Raw genomic sequence first — 22,334 nt, 5'->3', positions numbered from 1 at the left:
GATCTCGATCTGCGCAACCGTGCAGATTTTTATTTTCATTTATTTTCATATAAATATTTTGTTTTCAATTCTAAATTGGTATATATTATAATATATATGTGTCTATCAATTTTTAAAACATAATAAGTTTACGATATATTTTTTCATTGAATAGATTGTTTCAAACTTTCACATGTATTTATATCTTCTTCTATATATATATTTTCGGATTATTATTTCATTATTAAAATCGTAACTATATATATAAAGATTGGTAAAATATTGTTTTGTTGTCATATTCAAAGATATTGTAACATTTCACAAAATTAGAAAGTTTTTAAAAAATTAAACTTTTCGCTTCATAGATTTATATTATCGAGTAAATAATTAAACATTTAGTTTTTGTTTAATTTTTAAAATAAACTATATGGTTTAAAATTTGTTTTAATTGGTTTAAGGTAGTAAATATTAATCATTGTTAGATAATATGATTTTTGTTATTAAAAAAATCTTTATAATTTTAAAAGTTAACATCGACAAATATTTAAATAATTAACATATGGAGGTATAGTATTACAACATTAAATTATATCTATTTAATTTATACTATTTATAAATTCAATAGATCATCTATTGTTTAAATCCAATTATTGATAGCTCAATAAAATATTTTGTTAGGCCCAAAATTTAAATGATAATATTAGAGATTAAATGTAACATGACTTTCTAGAAATATGTCCATTAAGTCCATTTTTTAAAAAATGACACATGAATCAATGTTGTGACTTCTGTTTTAATATATAAGATATATACATGCCAATTTTTTAACTAAAAATATGAAATATTAGCTCTATCTATGTTTTCAAACAATTTTTATTTATACTGGTATCCATGTATCCAAACAAAATTCATTTGTACTTCACTTTTAATAAGATATAAGATAGATAGATTACATGCATGCATAACTTTACAAACGACAATTCTACATGAAGATTCTCACCTCGGACAATTTTTCTTGGCCAAAACTGAGATATTCGCTTTCCTTGTTTGATACGAGCTGGGCCGTTAAAATTACCGTTTCTTTGTTTTCGTTAACCGAAAACGGTAAGTTGTTGATGGGGAGATCGAACACAAATAGACGGTTTGGACGCATTTTAAGCATTAAGCTCATGTAACTGCCGAATCATAACTAGAATGGCAACAAAATAAGAGACGCTAACTAATTTCTTGTTTGGGATTAATAACGGCCTGTTTTTTTTTTGTAAAAAAAAAAACTATAAATTGATATGTCCATGTTTACTTCCTTTTCAGGATTTAGAATAATCACTATATTTTTCAGAAAAATTAATATTATCTATTCACTATGATCAAGAGAGGGTATCCATCAATGGCGGCGACAATATACGGCGTCAGGAGCTTTTTCTTGTTGGCGGCGATTGTGATATTGTTCTACGGTCGTTATGGAGGCGCCACCGCAGCCACCAGAGGTTACATTAAGTACAAAGATCCAAAAGCGGCTGTGGAAGAAAGAGTAGAGGATTTGCTAACACGAATGACATTACCTGAGAAACTTGGTCAAATGTGTCAAGTTGATCGGTTCAACTTCTCATTTTTCCCCCCGGCCACGCGCCACGAAATCTTCACAAAGTACCTGATCGGTATGTTACAAACAAAACTATTTATTATAAATTAAATCAACATTCCAAATAAAATGTTTTGATAAAAATAATATATAACTGAATTGGTGCACGAGTATAGGAAGCGTTTTGAGCAATCCGTATGATACCGGGGCTAGTCCATCAAAGCGGGTCGTCGAAGTGAACACCATGCAGAAATTGAGTCTTTCGACGAGGCTTGGAATCCCTTTGCTTTACGCCATTGATGCGGTTCATGGCCACAACACTTTTATCAATGCCACCATCTTCCCTCACAACGTCGGTCTTGGTGCCACTAGGTATATATTCTAAGATGAAACGTAACATATACATATAGGATTTTGCATACGCTGAAAAGTGGAGTTTTATAGTTTGATTTGATGTGAATGCGTGTTTGTTTTAGGGATCCTGATCTTGTCAAAAAGATTGGAGCTATAACTGCGCTTGAAGTAAGAGCTACCGGAATCGCACAAGCTTTTGCGCCTTGTGTTGCGGTAACTAATTTAAAACTGAAAGTTTTGGTAGACATATAGATATATAGAATTTTTCTAACTAGTAATTGGATGGAACAGGTTTGCAGAGATCCTAGATGGGGAAGGTGTTATGAGAGCTATAGCGAAGATCCTAAAGTGGTGAATATGATGACCGAAAGTATCATGGAGGGATTACAAGGAAATGCTCCTTACGTTGCTGACTTCAAGTAAACCAAGAACTAATGCTAATGAGTTATAATTTAAACCAGATATAATGTATATTAATCATTACTTTACTAATGTGAAATATGTTTTGTCTACACGATCAGGACTAAACTGGCTGGTTGCGCCAAACATTTTGTTGGGGATGGAGGAACGGTAGGTGGAATCAATGAGAATAACACTGTGGCTGATAACGCTACTCTCTTTGGTATCCATATGCCTCCTTTTGAGATAGCCGTAAAGAAAGGGATCGCATCAATCATGGCTTCTTATTCTAGTCTCAACGGTGTTAAGATGCATGCAAACCGGGCAATGATCACTGATTACCTCAAGAACACCCTCAAATTCCAAGGCTTTGTTATCTCTGACTGGCTTGGAATAGATAAGATCACAACTCCACCCAGAGCAAATTACACATACTCTATCGAAGCTTCCATTAATGCCGGCATTGACATGGTTAGCTATCTTCTTTTTCTTCTTTCACTTTCAAGAATCGATAAACTGATTCTTGAAATGCTATACATATGTGTAGACTCTGAACGGAGGGTTTTTTAAATGTAGGTTATGGTTCCATTTCAATATATAGAGTTCTTGGAAGGATTGACTAAACTAGTGAACGGTGGATACATTCCTATGAGCCGTATCGACGATGCTGTTCGAAGAGTCTTGAGAGTTAAATTCTCCATTGGTCTCTTTGAGAACCCATTGGCAGAGGAAACTCTTGTCTCCGAGTTTGGATCTGAGGTAAATTTAAATATACTTTCTGATCATGTCAAGATTTTGTATACATATATACATTTCAAAGAGTTAAAGAGACAAATATATGTCTATGATATAGACCATGTGAAATAAAAGCTAGTATTAGTCACAATTTCATATACCATGTGGATATAAATTACCACAAAAACTATTATGCCATAAAATTATATAAAGCACTAGTTAGTCTTATTATACACTAGTTATGTAAGATTCTTAACACAACGTTGTAGGCGCATAGAGAAATAGCGAGAGAGGCGGTGAGAAAATCAATGGTGCTTCTAAAAAACGGGAAGACAAACGTAGATAAAGTTATTCCTCTCCAGAGAAATGTGAAAAAGATCGTTGTTGCTGGAGCACACGCTAACAACATGGGTTGGCAATGTGGTGGCTTTACTCTCACTTGGCAAGGATTCAATGGAACCGGAGAAAACATTGGCCGTAACAAAGCCATGCAACTCCCTACCGGTAAAACCAGAGGTAATCAAAATTAACGTCTAAAGATACGTAGACTATTTATCCGTTCACATGCACATGCATTATGGAGTAATATAGAGATATTTATTCTAAAATGTCGTTTCAAAACATTTATAGGAACTACAATCTTGGAAGCCATTATGAAGACTGTCGATCACACCACTGAAGTTGTCTACGCGGAGGAACCAAACCAAGATACGTCAAAGCTTCACATTGACGCAGCATACACAATTGTGGTCGTAGGTGAAGCTCCTTACGCAGAGACACAAGGGGACAGCACCACGCTAAGCATAGCCGCACCAGGTCCAGACACGATCAGGCACACGTGTGGTAGTGGTATGAAGTGTGTAGTGGTCCTAGTCACTGGACGTCCTCTCGTGATCGAGCCGTACCTTGACACCATCGACGCTCTTGTAGTCGCTTGGCTTCCAGGAACGGAAGGACAAGGAATCACTGATGTCTTGTTTGGTGATCATCCCTTCACGGGCACGTTACCTCGCACGTGGATGAAGAGTGTGACTCAGCTTCCCATGAACGTTGGCGACAAGAACTACGATCCTCTCTTCCCCTTCGGATACGGAATCAAAACATAAATCAAGAACCTTAACCAAACCATCTATCATGTAAGTAAATTATGTGAAAATGTTCAATGTGACGCTTTTTGATGCTTAATTTGGTTCCAGCGTATGCTCTCCGATCGATCTGCCTGACTATAATATGAAGCCTCTCGTTTGTGTTTTTGTCAGCTAATATGAATATGAAAAGACGTTGTCTTCATGACTTGATTCATAATCTGTCAGTTTATGTTCATTAGATAAAATTTCCAATAGTCACAAGTTTCTTTTGGCAACGCTGTTCATGAAATTGAAAGCCATTCTAGGGAATCATCCAAGAGTGTGATTAGGTCAATGTTTGTCTATCCTCATGCTTACCGAAATACATATTCATTTCAATGAACTTTAAAACCCTAAATAGTTTAACTCGATAAAACTGAAATCCTGTTTATGTTGAGAAAATAGATATAGCATTCTAGAGAAAACTGCATATGAAGTAGACATGTCCAATATGGTAAAACCGAACCGTACCAAACCGAACCGAACCGAAATAGACAATATGATGTGGTTTTGGTATATATCATATAAACCGAATGAATATGATTTTATAAAACCCGTAGGATTTGGATATGGTTTGGTTTATAACTGATTAAACCGAACAAAACCGATCAAAAGTAGAAACATGTAAATATGTACATATTTTATAACGTCACATGAAAATCTATTTTTTATATAAGTTATTCTTTTGTTAATAATTATTACCATATTTTTTTATAGTAATAAAGAATCCTAATTTGAAAAACACTTAAAATATAATTAAAGAAAAATTCATCGCGACCGAGACTTCTTATTTTCTTAGTCTTCTTCTTTTAATCATTTTGCTTTCTTTTAGCATTGATTAAATTGAAGTGAAGGTTATAAATTTGATGGATAATAACTAGAAAAAAATTATTCACAACTTTTTTCTTATTTATAAACGAACAAAATTTCACTCGAAGAAGCATGACTTTGATGAACACTAAATATGGAAGAGCGGAAAAACTTTTCTTTCATTCTTCTCTTTTGTTTTTTATTTTTATTTTCAAAATTTCAAGTTTTGATTTTAATTCTAGATTTGATTATTTCATCTGTAGGTATAAGCGTTTTTTTTTATTTGAAAATATAATATATTTTTATTAAATGATTGGATGACAATATGACTAAAATTTATATAATATGATTCCAAACTAAATAATTATGTTTTGATATAAAACCGAATAAACCGAAAACCGACGGTATATAAATCGAACCGAACCGAAGTAAATATGGATTTAGAATGGTAGTTATATTTTACTAACCGAAATACCGAAATACCGAAAAAACCGAACCAAAACCGAACCGATATCCGGATTGAACACCCCTAAGATTATGAAGGATGGGCATTTTTGGCTACTTTGCCAAGGCCCTAATCTCCCCTTAGGCCCGGGATCAACCCGCGTTCACACCGATGACATAATGTAAATCATCCCTTCCAATGCGAATCGAACTAGGGGCACACTAAAACCTACTCCGAACACTAATTGGAGGGTTACTAGTATTAATTTAATGGATTTATAAATCCTTCTTATATTTCGAAATCTTTCATAAATCTAATGATTTCCAAATTCAGACAAATAGATTTGAGAATTATGGACATGAAATTCAAAATTAAATTACATGAGTTGTTATAAATCAATTAAATGGATTTGTAACCAGACTTAAAAAAAGACATTACCAGAGAACATCACGTCCTCTGACCACTATTTCCGAGAACATGGGTCGTCAGAAAATTATCAATGGTATAATTAACGACAATGTAGCGAGGATAACAAACTTCTCAACACATCGCTCCTTGTTATCGATTAAGCTAAGAACATCTGACTCGTTTTTATTATATTCTTAGGGGGTTATTGGTAGATAGAGTCTAGGTGAATTATAAAATTTTGAAAATCCATCATTATTGGTATATGGAATTTTAAACTCTTAGTAAACTCCATTGTTATTGGTTTAAAGATTTTTAAAATCTATTCAAAATCTTTTGTTATTCAAAAAGTTTACTTATGATTGATTTTTTAATTCTATCAAACTCTATTGTTATTGAAATATAAATTCTTTACTTTTTTACTCATGAGACTCAATTTTGAAAATCTGATGTATACCTATAAGAGTTTTAAAATCTATATAATAGAAAACACACTTTTGATTCCATAGCATTACACAAACAACTAAAATAATTTCAACATTTGCCCATTTATTTCAAAACTGTAACAAGAAGAAAATTATATACAAAGAAAAAAAAGCAGCGATGATGTTCTTACACCATAACAAGAAGCATCAATGCTTGAGTGTCATCATCTTGGCAGAATAGCGTAAGCAATAGTGGTGGAAAGCTGTCTTTCATGGCTGACGATCCTTCTTTCTACCGACTCATTCTTCGAGGCGCAGCTCCTATCGTTGTCATGGACAGAAAACTATCCAACACACATTTATCATTTCCGAAACATTCATCATCTCCTTGTGTCTTTTCGTAGTGGAAATTGGATCATGTGGGTGAAGGAAGGACTGAGGTGGCTCAACTCATCGCTACTAGTGTTACTAAGGAACATTGATTCCAATCGTACGTAGCAACATGAGGTCCTAGATGGCTACAATAGATTATCCTCAAGAGTTAGATCTCGGTCGATCTTGTGACTTGATTCGGCCACGAAGATTTCTCAGGGACTTGTTGTACATCATTTCTGACCCGTATATTATTTCTTACTATCGTCTCTACTTACAGAGAGCTTTTAAAAAATTGGAAAGTTTTCTAAAAGAACTTTAACATATTTCCTTAAAAGGATTTATAAAAAAAAAACAAAATGTATGCAAATCTATGAAGATTAATCACAATCAATGGAAATCTATGTAAACTATTTGTTAAGTTTACTTAACTTTTAAAAGTCAATCAACTTTTAAAATCACTAAATTCCATACAAATTCTTGTTTGAATAAGCCCCCCTTGATATAACCGACGAACTTCCTCTTACATACAGAACACAAATTTTATTATTTCACCTTATCTCTCATTAATTTCTCAACTCATCACTCCTATGTTATGTGATTAAGCTAAGAACATCTAACTGATTTTTATTATATTCTGATAGATATTCTAACAAGTTCTTTGAGTCGATTCAGAGCATCCTTCTTTAGGGATATGATCAAGAATCAGGAGCGTTGGGGTGTGTCTCATGCTTATCCTCCGACCAATCAAGACATGGACATGTTGCTTGCTAGGTTCTACGAAGAAAAAGGTTTCCTTCTTCTTCAGTTGGTATTTACTAGTTTTTGTCAGTCATTGATTAACAAGTGGCTAATAGAAACAATTCTGTGTTTTTGCAGGATGAAAAACGAATCATGTATAATATGAATTTGTTTCCAGTCGAAGAAGACATATGCTTACGGTAGTCTGTACTGTATGATATATTGACAAGTTGAACTCTGTGGTAATATTTGTGAACTTGTCCAAACGTAAAATAAACTGAAAAAATAATAATACCAAATCCTGTCAAAATAACAAAGTTCAACTCAATATCCACTCAAATCAAATCAATAAGTAAATTTTTGCAATTGAATAACCCTTGATTCTAAAATCTGTTTAAAAATCATAAAACCAATATCAGTGGATTTGAATATGGATTATTAAATCATAGAACCAATAACATTGAATTTTGCCTAAATTTTTAAATCCACTAAAATACATAAACCAATAACACCCCCTAAAGTATCAGTACAAAGCACCATTAGTTCGCCACTTTGCTTTTAGGAGACACAAAACACTAAACACTATGAGACTAAAATGACGTGCGTACGAGTGCTCATAATTAACCATTGGTTCGCTACTTTGCTTTTAGGAGAGACAAAACACTAGACAATATGAGACTAATTAAAATGATCGTGTGTACGAGTGCTCATAATATAACAAAGTTTATTCATCTACGTCTTATTATAATCTCTTTGTTAATGTGGTCGACACACAGAGATTATGTACCGACTCAAAGGTTTGAGCTAGGCGAATATTCCTAGGGAATAACATGCATGATGTTAACAAATTCATTTGTATTTTCAGATTTTTTTTTTCAACTTTTCTTTTGCATAGTACTTTTAGATAAATCAAATATCCTTTATAATTTATATTTTGGGGTTTTCTCTATCAGTACATTTGATTGATCCACATATAAAAGTTACTCTTTCCTTCTTTTTTTCCCACGGGTTTAAACTTGATCATTGCCGTTTCATACTTGTATCGAAAAACGGATATGACAAGAAAATAAAATACGGGTTGGGTCTGTGAAGAGAGAGAACATGTTCTTCATATTACCTCTTGGTATCGCCTTGTCTCTCTTTTTTGGTTCAAAGCTGATATGCGTTTATTATTGTTTTTTTTTCCATTTTACTACTGTTGTTATATTTTTTTAAAAAATTATAACGAGAATAAAAAAGGATAAAATTTAAAGTTGAAAGTTTAAAATAAATAAAGTAATTTGAAAAGGGAGATGAATGAGCTGGCCACTACTTCTCCTAAAGTGTAACTTCACTGGCTGTTACATCATTTATTTACGACTTTGAGAGGATTTAATTTATTGTAAAACATCAAAGCTTCATAAAACGTTTTAGCTTTTAGAAATTTACATCAAATAAAATAAAAAACCATTTAGGAGACCATTTATCAGCGTACACGCTAATAAATGCTGTCCAACATCGAAATACACTGTTACCAACTCTTGGTCGTCTTTTTTAGTTATGAACTAGTTGATGTCCCGCACCTTGTGCAGATTAATATATTTAACAATTTTTTATTTTTATTTTTATTTTTATAAAATAATAATAATTCAATTAGATAAAAAAAAAATTATTATAAAATATAAAATTTTAATATTCATATTGGTAATCAATGTATTAAATTATGCTCTTTTGTTTCATATTTTTATTTATAAGATGTAAATTTTAGATCAAAATCTTTTCTACAGTAATAATTAAATTACGAAATTTGTATTGAAATAAACATATATTGTATTTTGACTGAAAAGAAATCATTTGGTACAAAAAGGATGATAAAAATCACAAATATAAAACTTTAACAAAATAAAGATAGTTTAGAAGTGTTCAATCTGGTAAAACCCAACTATTTAAAACCAAACCGAAATAGAGAAATAGTTTGGATTTAGTACTACTAAATAAACCAAATGGATGTTATTTTAAGAAAGTGCAGTATATGAATATGGTTCAATATATTAAACAATCAAACCGAATAAACCAATGAAACCGATTAATTCAGATATATTAGTATACTTATATATACATTTTTTAATAATATGTATTTGATCAATAATTCCAATAAAAATCAGAGAAATTGACTATAATATTAGTCATTCAAATTATAAAATTAATATAAGATAAAAATAACGATGATATTATCGCTAGATATTGTTAATATTTATTTATTAATTAAATGTTTTAAATATCATAATAATTATATATTAAATATACATTTTTAAAAAATAATTGTATATATATATTTTGAATAGTTAAATGTTTATTAATTATATTAAATATCATGATAAATATATAGATATCAAAAAAAAAATTTAAATAATAATATTAATAAAACTAATGATGTATCCAAAAATTATGGAAAAGATACAAGTAAAAAAATTAAATAAAATATTGGAGAAGATGACAAATCAGTAAAATATCCTAAAATTATGGAAAAGATGACAAATAAAAAAATTAACTAAAATCATGGAGAAGATGACAAATCAGCAAATTCACTTCTCAAATAATATAGTCATTCAAATTATAAAATTAATATAAGATAAAAGTAATGATGATATTATCGCTAGATATTGTTAATATTTATTTATTAATTAAATGTTTTAAATATCATAATAATAATTATATATTAAATATACATTTTTAAAAAATAATTGTATATATATCGTTTGAATAGTTAAATATTTATTAATTATATTAAATATCATGATAAATATATAGATATCAAAATAAAAATTTAAATAATAATATTAATTAAACTAATGACGTATCCTAAAATTATGGAAAAGATACAAGTAAACAAATTAACTAAAATCTTGAAGAAGATGACAAATCAACAAAATATCTTAAAATTATGAAAATATGACAAATAAGCAAATTAACTAAAATCATGGAGAATATGAAAAATCAGCAAATTCACTTCTCAAATAATAGTATAGATACATTAGCACTTTTCGGAATTATCCATTTTCAAACCAACTATTTCAAATATTTTTTGTTGCTAAAAACTCCTTTTTATAATGTTTCATTTTATTTGTTAATTTATTTTTCTTGACTATTAAGAAACATGACACCTTTAATATAATTTTAGTGGGTAAATCTGTTGATGGCATTTTTATTTTTTTTAAACTGATAATCTGTATTGCATATTGATATTTGTATTTAATTTTGAGCTACTTTATGATAATTAAAAGGACATATATACTAGGCATGAGACGGATCGGGTATCCGTGCAATTCTAAGATATCCGGATCCTTATCCGGCGGATCCATAATTTTACTATCCTTATCCGGATCCGGGGTTCGCGGATATCCGGGTGTCGGATATCCTTCTAAAAATTATAATATCCGGATCCGGATTTGGATCTTTAAAATAAATAAAAAATAATATTAATATATATAAAATATTAACAATAATTTAAAAATAAAAATATATATAATGTTTTTAATTATTTCTATGTATAATATTACAAAATTTACATAAAATTTTTATATACTATTATAAAAATGAAAATATATTAAATAAAATTAGTTTTTATATATATATATTAGTATTTTTGAAATAGTTATTAATAAAATTTACGGATCCGGATATCCGGACTAAAAAATCAAGATATCCGGATCCGGATTCGGCTTTGACGGATCCAACATTTTACTATCCGGATCTGGATTCGGCCTCTCCGGATATCTGGATTTTTGGAACGGATCCGGATCGGATCACGGCTCGAACCCGGATCTCGGATAAAAGTTCCAGGCCTAATATATACTATAGTTTGTGTAGGAAATAAGAAAGTTGCAATGTCCTAAAAAGAAGAAAGTAAAACAGATAACCAAAAAAAAAGAAGAAAGTAAAAGATGAATAACTTTCATCAGACGTATAAAGTATGATATTTTCAAAAAAAAAAAAGTGAGAGATTTTCATGTTAGCTTGCACGGCGCATGGTTTTGCATAGCCTTTAGAGTTTCTCTCAAGTTGTAGAATGTTTTGACTAATTGTCGGATCTTATACTATTCATAATATCCTAGTTTCTTTTCTTTGTTCATTGGACAGCTGCATATTGTGTTTCAACTTTTACTTGGAATCATGTTACATAGATCTCTAGCCTCTATGCAGAACCTTGTTGGACCCAATTTCGGTCAATACGTTAATGGGCCGCGATCAAAGTTATGGGCCGTAAGGAACCAAAGCCTGTAGCGAGCAATCGAGCCCATAGCAAATAGTCGAGCTCGAGGAAGAGTCGTCGAGGTCGCGGAGATCGTAGAACAAGAGACGCAGATCTCGGAGCAGTTACAAAGATCCCGAAGTCGACACACTATAAAGGAAGAAGAAGAGACGCGAAGAGGGACACGTTGAAAACCCTAGAGAGAGCTACACCAATAACATCAACCTTGTTTTCCTCCCGATCTTAGATTCTTTCTTTACGGATCTCATTTGTATCATTCGATCTAGTTCAACTCATTGTATTCGATCTTATTCATAAATAAAGTCCATTTTTGCCTACTGGAAACTGTTTAACATCGTTGTGTTCTAAAGGTATCGTTGCCTACATCATTTGTCTTCCCTAGATCAAACCCCGATCACTATCAAATACTTAGTGTAGATTTTAGGTTTTACATTTTGGCGCCGACTGTGGGGAAGATAAACGATAAACATCTTTGCTAAGAAACCGATCTAAGTTTCCTAAGCGCGACTATGGACCCTACCCCGATTCGATCCGACTGCGCCGAATCAATCGATCTCGACCTCTCCAGATCGATGAAGCCGATCACATCGAGAAAAGTTAATACTCTCAACGAGCAAACATGCGCTTCGCTAGAAGTGACCGACGATTTCACCATCATCGCCTGCGAAGATACGATACGAAAGAAGAAATCGTGACTTTCTACGAGCACGAAACTATAAAGCTCGACAAGCCCCACGACGATGCCTTGGTGATCGCACTGGAAGTCGAAGGGATTATCTTCTCGAAAATCCTCGTTGACACCGGAAGCGCTGTCGACGTCATCTCGCAAAAAAACGCTACGGTCCCTCAAGCAACCGATCCCGATGATCAAACAAGAAATAACTTCACTCGCTAGCTTCGAAGGAAAATCGATTTGTCTACTCGGGATCATATTATTAACCACCACAACTCATGATCTGGAACTCAAAACAGAATTCACCGTAGTCAGTCATCCAATGCCTTTTGACGCCATCGTAGGGCACCCCTGGTTGCACCAGATGAGTGCGGTCCCCTCGGTTTATCACCAATGTGTGAAGTTTTCATCCCCAACCGGCGAGAAAACCATAATCGGAGGCCAAAAACGAGCCCGAGCCTGTTACATGTCTTAATTCCGAAAAATGCCGCAGAGGGAAGAGAATATCCCACTCGCACGCGACCTCTCAGTAAGAGACCCTGCCAAAGATCTATCGAGCGCCGTCGCCCTAGACGAGAGCTCCCCCAAAAAAAGCGTTAACATCGGGAACGATCTCCCTCCTGAAGTCAAGAACGACCTCGTATCTTTCCTCAAGCAGAATATTAAAGACATTCGCATGGCCTGTGGCAGATATGCCCGGAGTCGACATCAATATCACCTCACACGACCTGAATGTTGACCCTACGTTTAAGCCTGTCAAACAGAAACGAAGGAAACTAGGACCCGAACGAGCCAAGGCAGTAAACGACGAAGTGGTCAAGCTCCTGAAAATCGGTTCTATTCGTAAAGTCCAATACCCTGACTGGCTCGCAAACCCAGTCGTGGTGAAAAAGAAAAATGGAAAATGGAGAGTGCGCATCGATTTCACCAACCCCAACAAAGCATGCCCAAAAGATAGTTTCCCATTACCGCATATCGACCGGCTGGTAGAAGCCACAGCCGGTCATGAATTGCTTTCGTTCATGGATACATTTTCTGGTTACAGTCAGATCCTCATGAATCCTGACGACTAGGAAAAAACTAGTTTCATCACCGAGTGGGGTACCTATTGCTACAAAGTAATGCCGTTCGGGCTAAAGAACGCCAGAGCTACTTATCAAATGCTAGTAAATAAAATGTTCTCCACGCAACTTGGAAGAACGATGGAGGTTTACATAGACGACATGCTAGTAAAATCATCAAAAGCCAACGACCACGTTCTACAACTCCAAGAGTGTTTCAACATTCTTAATAAATACGGGATGAAACTGAATCCTACGAAATGCACTTTCGGAGTGGCCTCCGGAGAGTTTATCGGATACCTTGTAACCGAAAGGGGAATCGAGGCCAACCCGAAACAGATCGCCGCGCTCATTGATACCTTACCTCCAAGATCAATCCGGGAAGTACAGCGCCTCACCGGAAAAATAGCTGCGCTGAATCGCTTTATCTCTGGATCAACCGACATATGCCTCCCTTTCTACAAGCTACTGAAGGGAAACAAGAAGTTCGAATGGAACACTGAATGCGACTCTGCCCTAAAAGAGCTTAAGACATATATCAGCGAACCGCCCGTCCTGTCAAAACCAATCATAGGAGAAACCCTCTTTTTGTATGTGGCAACCTCCGAACACGCAGTAAGCGGAGTGCTAATTCGCAAAGAAAATGGAGAGCAAAAACCAATATACTATGTAAGTAGATCGTTGGTAGACTCTGAAACCAGGTACCCCGTGATGGAAAAACTAGCGCTAGCAGTAGTAACCGCAGCCTGAAAGTTAAGACCTTATTTCTAGTCGCATTCAATCATGGTCATGACATCACAACCCCTACGGACAGTGCTCCACAGTCCAAGCCAATCAGGATGATTGGCAAAGTGGGCAATCGAACTCAGTGAATAAGATATCGAATATAAACCGCAAATGAGCTCAAAAGCACAAGTGTTAGCTGATTTCGTAATCGAACTCGTCCCGAAAGAAAACATCACAAAATCGAATTCCCAAACGTGGAAGCTACACGTCGACGGGGCCTCATCAAGGCAGAGATCCGGGATCAGAATACAGCTCGAGTCCCCAACAGGAGAAATGGTCGAACAATCATTTCGCCTGGGATTCAACGCATCAAACAACGAAGCCGAATACGAATCTCTGATCATCGGCCTATGACTTGCACGAAGCGTCGGAGCTCACGAAATCAGCGCCTTCAGTGACTCGTAGCTGGTCACGAGCCAATTCCACGGAGAGTATGAAGCAAAAAATGAAAGGATGAAAGCATACCTTACAGTCCTAAAAGAGATCGCTCAGCAATTCGACAAATTCGAGCTCACGAAAATCCCAAGAGGAGATAACACGTCGGCCGACGCTCTAGCTGTGCTAGCTTCGACTTCCAACCCAGCGGTAAAAAGAATAATACCGGTAGAAAGAATAGAAAAGCCATCCATAGATCTCCCGTGCAAAGGAAGCAATCTTCAAGAGGACAGCCTCCCACGCATCGATGTAATCGCCACGCGAAGCAGAGCTCAGAAAGAAAGCCAAGAACTCAACGATGAAACAAGCGGTGAGTTCGACGATCCATCACTCCCGAGCACGTCACGCGTAAGGACTAGAAGAACAGCAACAACAGCAACTGACCCCGAAGAAGCCGTCCACGAAACTAACAACGAGGCGCACGACACCTTTAAAAAGGTGCTCGAAGCTAGACCAGATTGGAGAACCCCAATATTTAAATACATAAGAGACGGCGAACTCCCCGCTGAAAGATTGGAAGCTCGAAAAATAAAAGCTCGGAGCTCGCGCTATTGTATTATGGAAGAAAAATTGTACAAAAGAAGCCTAGACGAGCCTTACTTGTTGGGGGGTGTCGCCCAAAGACGCATTCACAATCCTAAAACAAACTCATGGAGGGTCATGTGGAAGCCACTCTGGCGGGCGGTCCCTAGCAATTAGGATAAAGAAACTAGGCTACTTCTGGCCAACGATCGCTGACGATAGCGAGCAATTCGCGTTAAAATGCTAAAGCCACACACCAATGATAGTACCTTCTGGGCCAGCCCAGTTACGATCATCCTGGTACTAACCGACTATTTTACCAAATGGATCAAAGCCGAAGCATTCTCCAACATCACCTCTACGACGGTAACCAGCTTCATTTGGAAAAACATCATCTGTCGACATGGTTTACCATATGAGATAGTAACCGACAATGGACCACAACTCATCTCAAAAATGTTCAACGAATTTTTCGTAAAGTGGAAAATCAAAATTAAGGCCGCGAGCCCCCGATACCCAAAATGCAACAGTCATGCGGAAGCTGCAAACAAAACTATCATGAACAACCTCAAGAAGAGACTCGACCTCAAGAAAGAGAGGTGGGGCGAAGAGCTGCACGGTGTCCTGTGGTCCTACAGAACGACCCCGCACACAGCAACCCAAGAAACACCACTCTCGCTATCTTACGGAGTCGAAGCCGTAATCCCAGCCAAAATAGAGGTCCCGAGTCAGCGACGAGGGATATGTCCAGAAGACGCCTCCCATAAATGAGACCTTGGAACGCCTACAACTTAAAGAAATATTACAAGTAACGCAAAACCCGAACCTCGACCATAACTGTCAAAGCTTCGAGCTGGGAGGCTACCGGCCTCACCCTACAGCTCAGTCAAAGAAAAATGGGAACTACGAAAAGGCTTGATCCCTCGAAAAGGGTACGTAGGCAGCTTAACACCGAGCGCAGCCCAAACAACCGAACAAACATTTGTTACTTTCCTTATAATACTCAATTTCTAAACATAGCTCGACTTGCTATCAGGCCATATAAAGGCCCACAAAACAGATTCCTGATCAGTCTCTGTTCTACACACACCTTTTAGATGATAAAAGGAACAAGCTCAATGAAGCTAATATCAAACAAAACATTCGATTAGGAAATGTATTAACCCGATTATCCATTTTCTAAAGACATATTTATGTTTTTTCAAACAAACCAAAAGACAAAATAAAAACACAAAAACTATAAATTCCAAAGCAAACAAACTAACACTCGCGTCACTCTTGGTCAACCGAATCACCAGAAACCTCAGGAAGATCGAGGCGACTAAGGGAAAGATCCGACACCGAGGCAACGCCATAATCAAGATCGAGCGAGATCTCCCGATCTTTAAGACGCACCAATTCCTCTTCGAGCTCGAAACCGCCTTCGCTGTACTCGGTCAAAGCCTCAATACGAGCTCGCACCACCTACAAACGAATCTCTGCAGCCGTCTCTTCCTTATTCTTCCAGAGCTTATCCTTCACCACGATAAGAACCGCGTCATACTCTTGGGCAAGAGACCGACGAGCAAGACTGCGTTCCTTTAGAGTTGCCGCCTTGCAACCCTCAATCTCCCGCTTATGCTTTTCCTTCATCAAGTCGAGATCAGTTTGGAGAGCGACCTTCTCCGCCTCAGTAGCAACCAACTCCCCTTTCAGCCCCACGACCTCGACCTCGCGTTGCTGCTCTGTTACTCTAACGGTCTCCAACTCACCTCGGAGCTGTTGAATCGTGAGAAGATGACCCCCGACCTCCTCTTTACTCGGAAAATCAGCCAAGCGCTTCTCCATCAAAGCGGCATATTCATTAGTCGCCTCCATAGCCTAAGAAAAAGCAACGACAGAGGTCGAACAATTGTCAGCTAACCGGACAGAGCATCAGGAGCAATCGCGAGACAGATTACCTTAGCATTCGCGACCGCCATCGGCACGTAAGCATCACGCTCACGCAGATCATCTTGAGGAGGAAGCTCGCACCTCTTCTCTCTGATCTTGTGCCAAATCAGAGCAAGACCTTCAGGGTTCTCAAGGATTGGTACCTCGTCGTCATACGAAAAACCTCCACGAAGAGGTCTCCCGCGCATCCGGAATATGAGCGCTCGGGTCAGCTCACGAAGTACCTTCGCCAAGGGCTCGTAACGGCGGAGGAAGCGCCGAGCTCGGTGAGTTCGAAATCGCAGAGTTAATCTCCTCGTGAGCTCGACATCGGGGCTGGTTAATCGGCGAAGCGACCTCGTCGTTCAGAGCTCGATCACCGACAGAACTAGTTGAAGCATTCAGCGCCCTCTGGACCCCACCAGCGGGAACGGCGACCGACACCGGCCTAGCCAAAAGAACGGGAGATTAAGTCTGTGACCTCGACCTAAGGGTCGGTCCACGCCTAGTTTTTTGAGTTCGCTCCAACGACCCGACTTCAGAAGACTCATCAGGACGGTCAGGCAGCGGCTCCTTCTCCCTCGCCCCTGAACAAAACATATTCAAGAGGATTAAGCAATGCATAGGCATTCGAATCCTCCCAAACAATAGAGGGTCAGCTTACTCTTATCACGATGACTTTTTCTGGGTCGAACAGGTACCACTGAACCGATAGGAGTAGCACGGTTCTCACCTGGCGGAAGGGCGTAAGCTGCTTTAATTCGAACTACGGTGAACGCGAGCCATCGAGGGTTACCTGTCCGCAAAGTGGCAATTAGCCCGCGAAGCTCGGGAGTCATAGGCACAGAACCGAAGGGCTCTGCATATAAACAGAGAGAAGTCAGAGAACGCCAAAATAAATCAAAGCGTGAAACCCTCTAAGGGGAGATAAAAAGAAAACCCTACCAATCTCATAGGACCGCACCCTAGGGATCGTCTCGAAGTCGAAGTCACCGACCGACGCCGGGTTAATCTTAAAAACGAAAAATTTCTCCCTCCACCGGTCGTCCCTGTTAGAAATACCGTCTATAACAGAACGGCCGGGCCTAGGGGCAAGAATCATTGTTCCTGGGAACCACTGTTCCTCTTAATAGAAAAAATTTGCTTCAATTCTTCAAGACTAAACCTGAGACCCTCCTCCCTGGCTCGGATCCACGAAGCCATCAAAATAGCGCCAGAAATTAGGCGCCATCTGGGCAAAAGCCATCCTGAGCTCCGCGAGCACCTCGAGAAGAAAACGAGGAAGAGGAAATGACAAACCGTCGTCCTGGAAATGCGATGTGTAGGCCCCGCAGTACCCCAGCCTCACAGTCTCCGGAGTTTCACCTTCTTCAGCTGCTTCAATCTCAACGGTATAATCGATACCCCAGAGCTCGTAGAGTTTTTCGATATGTTTCGGCCCGATGATCGTGGGAAGATAAGGACCGAATTTCTCAAGCGCCATAGATTCGAAACAGGAAAAGAAAAAAAAACCAAAGTTGATGAAAGAGAAAGAAAGATTGTAGAAGACGATCTACCCAGTGAAGTATAATATATATATATATATATAAAATGGTTCTCGAAACACAAAAGATTAACCGACCACGAACTCTCGATCTTAGCCACACGATTTAAAAATGGCCGACAAGTCAAATCAAGCCGACGCGCGTGAAGTCCCACTACCCGAGAAATGCGACGCCACCAGGTAATGGCAGTTTTCGCCTTTTCGATTTCCTAAAATAAATCAAAAGGCTGGGGGACAAATGTTGGACCCAATTTCGGTCAATACGTTAATGGGCCGTGATCAAAGTTATGGGCTGTAAGGAACCAAAGCCCGTAGCGAGCAATCGAGCCCATAGCAAATAGTCGAGCTCGAGGAGGAGGAGTCGAGGTCGCGGAGATCGTGGAACAAGAGACGGAGATCTCGGAGCAGTTACGAAGATCCCGAAGTCGACACACTATAAAGGAAGAAGAAGGGACGCGAAGAGGGACACGTTGAAAACCCTAGAGAGAGCTACAGAATAACATTGACCTTGTTTTCCTCCCGATCTTAGATTCTTTCTTTACGGATCTCATTTGTATCATTCAATCTAGTTCAACTCATTGTATTCGATCATATTCATAAATAAAGTCCATTTTTGCCTACTGAAAACTGTTTAACATCGTTGTGTTCTAAAGATATCGTTGCCTACATCATTTGTCTTCCCTAGATTAACCCCCGATCACTATCAAATACTTAGTGTAGATTTTAGGTTCTACAAACATGTCCTAAATTTTTCAAGGCTACAAACCCAAAACAAAAAAAAATACGAGAAAAAAATAAATCAGAGTTTTGTGGCCTTTTCAAAAAAGAAAGAAGTGCTACTCAAAATGGCGGAATCCATTCTTATTTGATCACAGCGAGGGATTGTTTCAAGCACCGACAGAACCATAAGCGCCCCTTGTTTCAAAGAGAGGAGGACGTTTTACTGGCTCTAGTATTTACTGGCTTTCAAGGAATGGAATATTATCAAACACCCTTCACTATTTTGGATTTTCTATACTAGCGTTCCATACCGTCTCTTGGGAGATCAAACTGAATTAAGTTGGACTCCTTTAAGCCGTAAAATTTCCCTTCATTTATACGAGATTCATATTTTTTTTTTTTATTTTGCACATAATAGGATTCAAACCCTGTGTTTCATGTAGATGTATTGAACAACTGACCACTAGACCATTGACACTTTTGAAAATTTTGCGACCGGTTATATAGTTAATAGATGGCCACAAGCTTATGCTTTATCCGCTTCATGCTAAGGCTGTCTCTGCCTCTATGTAAGGCCGGTTTAAACTTTTATTGGGTTGCTGGACAATTATTTTTAATTCATTATAGATGAATACAAATAATGTTTTGGGGCCCTTGCTAGAAAACTAAAAAAAAAAATTGGTCATTTTTGTAGTTAAATTTGTTTGATTTTAGGATGGGTTTTGGACGATTGAACTGTTGGTCATTCATCCTGAGTCGGCCCTGCCTTTATGTACAATTTGGGTGTCGTGGCATGTGTAGTCCAATTTATCCAAGCTGTATGGATTTCTAGTGTCTATGTTACAAAATGAACCACCACAGAGCACGGTTAAAGTGGAATATCCTGTAATGAGCTTAAGGAATCTTCTAATCATTTTGAGCCGTTAATGGCTTGGAAGTTTTTAGAAAGATCTTAGATATTTAATTCAATAGAGCGGGCAAAAGAGAGACGATTGCAATGTTATTTAAAGTAGAAACAAAACACAAGAAAAGGTGAAGGCATAGGCATCAGCATTAGAAGTTCATAAAATGGATTCACACGTTTCCCAAAAAAAAAAATTATTAAAATATGCTACAATCACGACTCTGTCTCGCAACGTTCCTTCTGCATGAACCAGGGTCGTTACTGTTCTGCGGGCCCCACGCCACGTAGCGGCCCGCTATTGGTCAATTTTTTTTTTTAAATCAAACGAAAAATAATAAAAAATAATAAAAAATTCACATGATCAATCCCAACCGGGGTTCATTAATGCGGCTGCCCTAATGTCGCTAGCAAGGAAGGTCCATTATCCTCTTTACGACAAAAATATTAGTAGGTTTCTGATGTGTAAAACGGTCGTAAAGACATTTTCTGAAAAAGACTCCCCCCTCCCAACCCAAAAAAAATATAAAGCTACATTTGACGGGATTTTTTATTATTTGAAGGAAAACAAAATAAATATTTTTGAAATACGAAATAAAAAAAATAAAGAGCCGCCAGATTGGGACTATCTTTCTCTTGGCATTTAAGCAAAAAAAAAAAAAGCTTAATAGACCACCAAGCCTCGAGTCCCATGAATCATGGAAAGTCCAAAAGCAATGCCTTATTAGGTTTTATTGTTTGTTTCGGTTTATTTAGTTATGAATTTTTCAGTTTCATTTAACTTGAATTTGGACCATGCATTTTATTTTCCCTACTAGTGTGTTATATGATTCCACAAACTTTACCTTTTAACTCCGTTTCTAGTTTTTTAAACGAAGTTAAACGAATGTGCAGCATTTTTATCATAATAACACTTTCAACTTAATTAGAAGGATGTGTTACAGCGTAAATTTGTCAACAAGTTTCTAAACATTTGATCTATGATGTATGCCGACATAGTACGTAAGGTACTTCGTGGAAAACAAAATATTCATAAATCTCAAAAGTATTGGCAACTTGGCAAGTAATCCATAAAGTAATTTACGGTCAAAGACTTGCTCAAAGTATGTCTCCACGATATTATTAGAACTCACATCCAACAAGTGGGTTCAAAGCTCAAAGAGCTATCTGACAAAAAAAAACATCCATGTTCTTTTTTTTTTTTTTTGAATGAATGAATGCTAAATTTATTCACCAAAAAACCTTTTTACATCAAGTGAGACTTTGTTTGAGACTATAATCTACTCCTATTCCTTTCATTTACAACTCTTCTTCTTATTAGAGACTACTATATCCTCCTCCTATTAGATTCCAAAAACTTATTTACAACCTAGTTCCAAACCAGTATTGTAGCACTCCCTCAAATCTTTTTACTCGCTTGGACTGCATAAGGCTAAGCTTGTTCCGCACAGTCTTATCTATTTGCTTGATTAAGACCTCCTTAGGCGCTGGTGCTTCCCCATGTCGCCTCCTGTTCCTCTCTCTCCACAGGATGTATATTGTGGTTTGAAACACATATCTTAGGCAGAACCTCTTATGCTTCCCCATAGATGAGCAGGAGATCAAACTTGAGATAGCATCCCAATTACTAGCAAACGAGCTTTGCAGTATACCTTGAGTGAGTTGCTTCCATATGTGTGCTGAAACTGAGCACTCAAAGAACAGGTGGTTTCTTGTTTCCAAGGCATTTTTGCAGAGGCAACAAGTAGTATCAATCCCTGGACTCCAGCTAGCCACTCTGTCCATAGTGGCAAGTCTATTTCTAGTCGCCAACCAGACCATGAATGCAAACTTTGGAGTAGCTTGAGGGAACCATACCCTTGAGGGAACCATACACTTGTGTCCATAGTGGCAAGTCTACGGGTCCTATGCCATATAGGCTGGACTACGAGTATTGGTTGATATTTTCGTAGACTCCTATATATTGTTTAGTTTTGGGTTGGAGTCTTGTCCCTTAGGTCTTTCCTAGGGATAATTGTGTCGAGTGTGTGTTATGCCGACAGCAGGTGCGAAACCCGCCCATGCTAGGTATGTTTTGGGGTGGACTAGTGTTTCCTCGCCCTCGTACCCAGCGGGTTCAAGGAAACCCCTTATTCGCTGGATCGGGAAGACTCAGA

The 22,334-nt window shown here is 37.3% G+C and overlaps 3 protein-coding genes across 3 annotated transcripts in view; 1 reads left to right on the top strand and 2 right to left on the bottom strand.

The window, feature by feature from the left end:
- The first annotated feature begins 1,366 nt into the window (after nucleotides 1-1,366).
- On the top strand, nucleotides 1,367-4,155 carry LOC106299572 (beta-glucosidase BoGH3B-like). The gene is made up of 8 exons (XM_013735643.1): nucleotides 1,367-1,637; nucleotides 1,738-1,933; nucleotides 2,038-2,128; nucleotides 2,207-2,334; nucleotides 2,437-2,785; nucleotides 2,891-3,073; nucleotides 3,319-3,565; nucleotides 3,680-4,155. Exons 1-8 carry the CDS (start codon nucleotides 1,367-1,369, stop codon nucleotides 4,153-4,155), a joined length of 1,941 nt encoding a protein of 646 aa, XP_013591097.1.
- A 13,093-nt stretch (nucleotides 4,156-17,248) lies between these two features.
- Nucleotides 17,249-18,497, bottom strand: LOC106297794. Its single transcript, XM_013733961.1, has 5 exons — nucleotides 18,180-18,497; nucleotides 17,960-18,131; nucleotides 17,679-17,873; nucleotides 17,547-17,601; nucleotides 17,249-17,462 (listed from the first exon to the last, which is right to left on the bottom strand). Exons 1-5 carry the CDS (start codon nucleotides 18,495-18,497, stop codon nucleotides 17,249-17,251), a joined length of 954 nt encoding a protein of 317 aa, XP_013589415.1.
- A 2,976-nt stretch (nucleotides 18,498-21,473) lies between these two features.
- Nucleotides 21,474-22,334, bottom strand: part of LOC106297792 — a 4,161-nt gene continuing 3,300 nt past the window's right edge. The window contains exon 3 of the mRNA XM_013733960.1: nucleotides 21,474-21,518. Coding sequence (XP_013589414.1) covers nucleotides 21,474-21,518 — 45 coding nt within the window. The remainder of the gene's footprint in view (nucleotides 21,519-22,334) is intronic.

The sequence above is a fragment of the Brassica oleracea genome, chromosome C6 (genome assembly GCF_000695525.1).
Source record: "Brassica oleracea var. oleracea cultivar TO1000 chromosome C6, BOL, whole genome shotgun sequence".
Taxonomy (NCBI): Eukaryota; Viridiplantae; Streptophyta; class Magnoliopsida; order Brassicales; family Brassicaceae; genus Brassica; species Brassica oleracea.
Note: the sequence above shows the minus strand (reverse complement) of the source record. Positions and strands in the feature narration are given on the sequence as shown.

What these genes read in the sequence shown, in the direction of transcription:
- LOC106299572 (XM_013735643.1), top strand. Translation starts at nt 1,367, where the DNA reads ATGGCGGCGACAATATACGGCGTCAGGAGCTTTTTCTTGTTGGCGGCG. An exon ending in CCTTACGTTGCTGACTTCAA is followed by an intron (nt 2,335 to 2,436) that starts GTAAACCAAGAA and finishes CTACACGATCAG; the next exon opens with GACTAAACTGGCTGGTTGCG. An exon ending in CCCTACCGGTAAAACCAGAG is followed by an intron (nt 3,566 to 3,679) that starts GTAATCAAAATT and finishes AAACATTTATAG; the next exon opens with GAACTACAATCTTGGAAGCC.
- LOC106297794 (XM_013733961.1), bottom strand. Translation starts at nt 18,497, where the DNA reads ATGGCGCTTGAGAAATTCGGTCCTTATCTTCCCACGATCATCGGGCCG. An exon ending in GCCAGGGAGGAGGGTCTCAG is followed by an intron (nt 18,132 to 18,179) that starts GTTTAGTCTTGA and finishes TAAGAGGAACAG; the next exon opens with TGGTTCCCAGGAACAATGAT. An exon ending in GGTGCGGTCCTATGAGATTG is followed by an intron (nt 17,874 to 17,959) that starts GTAGGGTTTTCT and finishes GTTTATATGCAG; the next exon opens with AGCCCTTCGGTTCTGTGCCT.